Source organism: Seriola lalandi, unplaced genomic scaffold (genome assembly GCF_002814215.2).
Source record: "Seriola lalandi dorsalis isolate HSWRI2012SDOR001 ecotype SW California unplaced genomic scaffold, Sedor1 jcf7180002054770, whole genome shotgun sequence".
NCBI lineage: Eukaryota > Metazoa > Chordata > Actinopteri > Carangiformes > Carangidae > Seriola > Seriola lalandi.
In genome coordinates, this window is record NW_019525323.1 from 191,919 (window position 1) to 199,378 (window position 7,460).

The 7,460-nt window shown below is 40.6% G+C and overlaps 1 protein-coding gene across 1 annotated transcript in view; it reads right to left on the reverse strand.

The window, feature by feature from the left end:
* creb3l2 (cAMP responsive element binding protein 3-like 2) overlaps positions 1–7,460 on the reverse strand; it is a 36,205-nt gene that overhangs the window by 5,429 nt on the left and 23,316 nt on the right. Inside the window, exons 2-10 of the mRNA XM_087179036.1 lie at positions 7,053–7,296; positions 6,280–6,491; positions 6,105–6,183; positions 5,140–5,342; positions 4,817–4,963; positions 4,331–4,389; positions 3,780–3,848; positions 2,843–2,951; positions 71–284 (exon numbers count right to left, since the gene is read on the reverse strand). Of these exons, the coding sequence (XP_087035162.1) occupies positions 71–284; positions 2,843–2,951; positions 3,780–3,848; positions 4,331–4,389; positions 4,817–4,963; positions 5,140–5,342; positions 6,105–6,183; positions 6,280–6,491; positions 7,053–7,296 (1,336 nt within the window). The remainder of the gene's footprint in view (positions 1–70; positions 285–2,842; positions 2,952–3,779; positions 3,849–4,330; positions 4,390–4,816; positions 4,964–5,139; positions 5,343–6,104; positions 6,184–6,279; positions 6,492–7,052; positions 7,297–7,460) is intronic.

Here is a 7,460-nt window from a genome sequence, read left to right on the forward strand (position 1 = left end):
GTGTGTGTGTGTGTGTGTGTGTGTGTGTGTGTGTGTGTGTGTGTGTGCGTGGATCGGTGCGTTCAAGTACCTGTGGTTGTGTAGGACTCTTTGACAGCCAGCTGTTTGGAAGTGAGGCCTGTTTCAGTGATGGTGGAGCAGGGAGTCAGACTGCTGGGGTAGAAACTCCCCAGAAACAGAGCAAAACACAACACGACCACCTGCAGAGAGAGAGAGGGAGAGAGAGAGAGAGAGAGGAAGGGTGGAGGCAGAAAGAGAGAGAGAGAGAGAGAGAGAGAGAGAGAGAGAGAGAGAGGAAGGGTGGAGGCAGAAAGAGAGAGAGGGTAAATAAATTATGAATCCCAACAAAATGCTAAGCTGCTAAAGTGCTAATGAACGATGGAAGCAGATGTTTCAAATTCAATATTTTAATCAATGTTTCATCAACACAATCTCCTGTTTGGTCCGCGCACACACACGCGCACACATACACGCACGCACACACACACACACACACACACAGGTTAGACACACACAATGTAACACACAGGAGACACATAAGCACAAAACAAAACACACACACACAGCTGATGAACTCTACAGATGCACTTTAACAGAATGTCAATGGATTAAACTTTAAAACCATGAAACGTGTTTTTTTTCTATGTTTCAGTGCATGTTTTTTGGTTTAGATTTTTATAAATCTACTGTATATATATATATATATATATTAGATATATTATATCTAATATATATATTATGTACTTTTTTCTCTGCATGATCTACTCTACAAAAAAAGGCAAAATATTATATATCCGCTTCTCTCTTTTCTTTGTTATATATATTTGCTCAAAAAGTTCTAATAATCATAGAATTACTATTGTTAATGTTGTTACTATTATTATTTATAATAAATCACATCAGATTTTACGTTGCATTGCGTTGTTGTGCTTCACTGGAGCTTTAGTTTCTGCTTAATTACTGGTTGTTTTGTAAATCACAATATAAATTTATATACAAAACCCATAAAATATGGTGATTCGTTATTGATTCAGCTGCTCATAAATGGTTAGAATTAACTCCACCTCGTCCTCCTGACATGAAAACATTAAAATGCAGTTTACATGTTGATACATCAGTAATAATAATAAGGTGATAAAATTAGAATAGAGTCTCAAAGAGGAAAAACCACCCGAAAAACCAACCAGTTCCCTAGAGCTCAGATTATTAGTTTAGTTGATTGACTGAAAATTAACTTTGATAATTGATTAATTGTTCATCAATTGTTAATTTGTTGATTTTATCAGGTAGTTTTTTAAGCAACGATGTCAAAGACTCACTGTTAGCAGCTTCTTAAATGTGAATATTTGTTAGTTTTTGTAGTTTTTGTTGATAATAAACTCGTCATCTTTGTGTTTTTGACAGTTTGTCAGGTAAAAAAAAAAAAACTGAATATAATTTGAATATGAATACTTGGGCTCCAGGGAATAATGATGAGCAGATGTCACTATTTTCTGACGTTGTATTCACTCAACTGACTGTTACAGAAAATAGCTGTCAGACTAATTGATGATGAAAATAATGGTCGGCTGCTGCCTCACTGTACTTCTGTGATGTATTAATACGACCTTGCTTCAGGTTTTCTGTGGTTTAATTACATGACAAAGAAAACTAGAATCACCTCCTCGTGGTCGTATCCCTCCGCCATTCGCACTAGTTTCAGATTACATCGCTGTTTATCACAGTGTCACAGAAAATACGAAACATTTGTGTGAAATTTTGTCACAATTTCCGTGTGAAGTCTTGAGTGAGTAATGGCTAAAATATAGTTTTTTCTGGAGGTCACACTGACCTTTGACCTTTGACCACTGAAGTTTCATCAGTTCATCCTTGAGTGCAAGTGAACGTTTGTGCGAGATTTGAAGAAATTCTATATCGTATTCACGGGGCCAAAACCATATTTTGTGAGCTCACCACGCCCTTGACCTTTGACCTTTAACCCCAAAAATCTAATGAGTTCATCTTTGAGTCCTAGTGAATGTTTATGCCAAATTTGAAGAAGGTCCTTCAATGTGTTAATGAGATATCGTGTCCACGAGAACGGGACGGACGAACGGACAACCTGAAAACAATATGGCGGCTCCGACTGTCGCCGGCGCAGAGGAGCAACAAATATAAAGTTAAACAGTTTAGATGTTTAAACAATAAGACGGAGGATGGAGGAGCCGACACTGATCATTTCCGACCCTGATCATGTGGATGAAACCTGGGTGAACGATGGTTCACCTCCGTCGGTTACGTACATGACAGTTTAAACAGTGTGTCAGTGTAAAGCAGTCAGATGTTCCACTGAGGTTTTGTTCTGCTGTTTGCTTCATTACAAAGGCAGCCAACAACACAAGCACACTGTCCAGGTGCACCAGCATGAATACACACACACACACACACACACACACACACACACACACACACACAAACACAAACACACGGCTGGTTCATTTAACTTTCAGACAGTGACAGTAAAGCCCACTTTAAACACCGAGTGCAACACAAGACCCAAAACAGCTGGGTTCTCGTCAAGTCAGCTATACTTAACACACACACACACACACACACACACACACACACAGTTCACCCATGCATAACGAGAGCAAACAACACAGCCTATTTGAAGCAGCTTGAGCTTTTTACATTAAAATAGCCTCATGATTATGCATGCATGCTAAATTGCAGCTGAGCAGATCCACGGGGAGCGTTCCACTCTGCGTTATTTGTAAATAATAAAATCCACTCAGTGTGTTTCCTGTGTTACACTGTGAGTAATAAACACAGAAGAGGGACACACAGGATGTTTGGAGGCTACAGACGGACAGTTTGTAGGTCTGAACGCCCACGTCCCGAACGTCGCGACGCTTTGTTTGTCACCGCCGTTGAGTGTTTGTGACTGACGGGAGTCAAACTGGTCGTCAGTCCTGAAGCTCAACGGTTCAATTTATAAACAGTTATTTTCTTTATCACAAATACCGTGCAAAGCTTTGACCAGTTCAAGGGTCAATCAATCAATCAATCAATCAATCAATCAATCAATCAATCAATCAATCAATCAATCAGCTTCATATTAAAACTAATGCTATACACCGTCCCCAGGGCGGGGGAGGGTCGCGTTGGGTCGCCCTTATGTCCCGCTGGGGTTCCTGGACGTGTTGCCACCACTTCATCATTTCACATTGTTAAATCATAATTAATAATATTATTATAATATAACATAAATAACACATACTATTCACACTAGTCATAACACCACTACACTCTTATCATCATTATTTAATTACATTCACAATATTAAATTAGCATATTTATTTGTGGTGAGATTTATTATTGTTAATAATTTTTTTCTTTTTGATATTATATACATTTATTATCATTATTATTATTATTATTATTATTATTATTATATATTGTTTTGTTTGAGACCCTTTTTCCTGTTTTATTAATAGTGAATTTGTGCATTGATTATTGCCTTTATTGATGATATGATACAGCTCTGTAGGAAAGTAAAGAAGTTGTAGCTATTAAACACTTTTATATTTTGTCTGAGCTTTTTTTACTTTAAAAACTAGTTACATTTTTTTTGAGTTAAATACTAAATTCTGGCATTTAAGAAGCTTAAGTGTGTGTTAAATGAATCACACGAGGTGAAGTGTATGAATGTGTGTGTGTGTGTGTGTGTGTGTGTGTGTGTGTGTGTGTGTGTGTGTGTGTGTGTGCAGTGGACAGTACACTGCCTGTATGGTTCTTACTTGTTTGTGCACTCCAGAGTTTCCACTTTCCTGCGTAGTTCGTTGTTTTCGTTGGAGCAGGTCTCCACCCTGTGGTCAGACAGGAGAACTGCAGGGTCAGTGGCTACATCTCCACACAATGTCAATTATTTTCATTTTGCATGACTTTTATATTATTACATAATATTATATTGTCTCAATTTTTGTTTATGCTGCACATGTTTCAGATTTATTTTTTCAATTAAATTTTTATTCCACATTATTTACAGAGTTAAAATTCAACCTGAATGTACAAGAAATCCAAGTTATTGAATGAAGGTCAAAACATCAAACAGCAAATTATTTAAAAGCTTTAAAATATAAGATTTCTTCATTTGTACAATAAAAAAAAAGTAATTGCAAAAACTCTAAATGAGAAATTGATAATTAAATTAACAGAACTCAGGATTTGCTCATTAAAGTAGCAGCAGTAATTATGTGATATAGTATGAAGTCGGTTTGTTCCTGCAGAGTGATTCAGGTGTTTTTTCGATACAGTATATGACGATAGGATGAAGAAGAGGAAGACTCACTTCTTCTCCAGAGCGTCCATGTACTCCTTCTTCTTCCTGCGACTCTCCTGAGCTGAAATCTGAGAGAGAGAGAGAGAGAGAGAGAGAGAGAGAGAGAGAGAGAGAGAGAGAGAGAGAGAGAGAGAGAGAAGATGAAGGAAAAACAATTAGAGAAATAATCATTAAGTTTGTTTTGTGTTTTTAGTTTGATTTACAAAATTCTACGACATAAATTCTGTTCTCCTTACAGTTTATTCATGCCAGGTTGAATAAACCAGGTTTAAAAACAGCTTGATTCTTTTGTATTTGTCTCTGGCTTAACTTTATTTTCTCTTTCAGTTGTGGACACTTGCTCATTCACGAGTATTTTATTCAGTTTATTCGTGTTTGTAAACACAGACATATCTGACTGAGAGAAGTGACGTGGTTAGACGCTGTAACTACGCTGGTATTGAACGTTATTATGACACGTCGGGCAGATAAATGAGTCCAGGCTGAAGTTTGTACCTTGTTCTTGATTTTCCTGCGGATCTTCTTCAGCGCCTTCTCCTCGGCCTTGGTGAGCGGCAGCTTGGTGGGAACGGGGTAACCTTCGGCCACCAGGGTGCGACGCTCCTCCTCGGTCAGGATCAGCGGCCCTGAGCCCTGCAGCTTCTACACACACACACACACAAACATAAAACTGGTGTTTAACAACAGGAAACTTGTGGATGAGATAAGACGTGTAATTAGTGTTGAAGTGCTTATGCAACTAAAAAATCTAAAAGTGGTGTGGCGACACTTTGAGGCACATTGTCGTTCTGGTATCCAGAGACCATCACAGCACTTACGTGAGGAGCGGTGAGCAGGGGGGAGTTGGACAGGGAGGAGGCGGCGCGGGGCGACACCTTCAGGCTGGCCTGGGATGGGGAGGGGCTGGTGGGGGAGGTGGGGCAGGAGAGGCCGGGCGTGGCGTGGACGGGGCTCTGGCTGCCCTCCGAGTCACTGCCGTGGGAACTGGGAGGAGTGGGAGGCATCTGCAGAGACTCCAGACCTGAAGCACGACGAGACAGAGGTTTTATGAGTATTTCAGACTTGGAGGCAATTTGTATCTGACCTCTGGTGACCTCGAGTGGTCACTGACCTCAGCATTGCATTTTTCCAGTATTTGCTCCATCACTCTCCGTTATAATCATGTATATCTTTGCCCATATTGCATTTTTGTTCTCACAAAGACGCTTATTTGCTGCTGTGTTTTGCTCAGAGCACCAGTTTTGCAGGGGGGGGGGCTGCAGACCCCACAGTTTATTATTATTATTATTATTATTATTATTATTATGAGCTGCTGGACACCTGAATCTATCATCAAAAATAATTATCTATTTATTGAGGATTACAAATGTGAATGTTTTTCTTTTCTTAATTTATGGAACAATACAAATATAAATAAAATTAAAAAAGTGTAATATCCTTTTGGTTGTTAAGAGAAAAAAGTTTATAGAGATATTTCTGAGGGTTACACACGTGAATAATTTTCTTCTCTATTTGTGAGAAGCTTCATTGATAAGATTATAAACTGGCAGATAGAAGCATTTTGCAGTTAAACTCCATGGTTTATAAAAACACTGGAGAAAGTTTCACGTTCATCATAAAAATCCACAATAACTTTCCGTATACAAGATTATCTGCTGCACTATTAAGTAAATGCTTCGACTTCCTCGTCTCAGCTCTCAGGTGTGTGTGAGCAGACGGCCAGCAGGGGTCCTCGCAGCTTCATGTGACTGATGCGCAACAGCAGGAAGTGAGAGATTCTGACCTTTGGGTGAAAGATTGAGAAACTGATCCACTTCATGAGGTTCCAGTTTAATCTGAGGGATGATATTCTCCTCTTTTATCTGCGGGAAACAGGAAAGAAGAAGAAGAAGAAGAAGAAGGTTACACACCATGAAAAATGTCTGAAAATGTTTCATCCTGAGTCTCTCGTCTCTCACCTTGATGCCTTTGCCCTGGTGTTGGCTGGTGACTGCGGTCTGAGCTGGGGTGGCGGCGGGGGCCACGGCAGGGCGCTCAGGTGCTTGGGCCCCCTCGCTAGAGGCCAGAGACAGGGAGAGGGTGGGGAGGAGGGAGGGGGTCTCACACAGGAGGCCTTCAATAACTTCCTCCTGCTCCATGGGCCACTCGGCCGAATCCCCATCAGACTCTGCTGCAGAACAGACACGGATCATTGACACTGTCTTTACTGACACTGAGTCCTTTTTGTACATTTCACACCAACATCCAACATCTTTATCTCTATGTTTCTTTCCTTTATCTGTGATATAACCAAAAAATGAGGCTGTGATGTGTACCTGCGTGTGTTTATATAACAGGTATGTATCTGGTGGCATGTATGAGGGAGAGGGTCATTCATCACTATTTAACATAACATTATATTATCTGTACGTTTCTGCAGTTGCTAATTTTCTGATCCCATGTTTGTTCATCACTTTATAATCTGTAGAAGCGAAAGAACCAGAACTAACAGACACTGTAGAACAATTATTTTATTTCTGTTGATAGAGGAAGATTCATTTGAACTAGTTTCATTCTCAGTTTATTACATTTTTTGGTCATTTTTAAAAAAAAAAATCTTTCCAATAATATAAAAATCAGCTTGTTTTGACTCCCTTTGTCTTCCATATGGAAAAAGTGATTGATGGTGAAAAACACACCAACATCTGTCTGAAGTTTGGTAACACCAGCTGACATCATCCACCTGTCTCACCTGCGTCACTGCCTTGCTCTCCGGTCAGGTGCGACAGGGGCGACTGTGGCCGGCTGTCCCCGCAGAGCGAGTAGCTGTGCTCGGCGGTGATGTGAGGGGGCAGAGGGGAGGACGGGGACAGGTCCGCTCCGTCCTCGCCCTCCATGGCCTCCACTCCGCCCCTCACCCCGGAGAGGAAGGGGTCGCTGAGCAGCTGGCCCAGCAAAGCATCCTGGGACAGGTCGTCGAGGAGCTCGGAGAAGTGCTGCACAGAGGAGACAGAGAGGAGGATGTTTAATACGAGGCCTCACACAGACGGATAATTATAGAAAGGCTGTGACTAATACTGTAGCTGGGAGTCTATGACACAGAGCGTGCAATTACAGACTCTTTAATTTTTTATTGCCACCTTTCCTTGAAGCCCCCCCC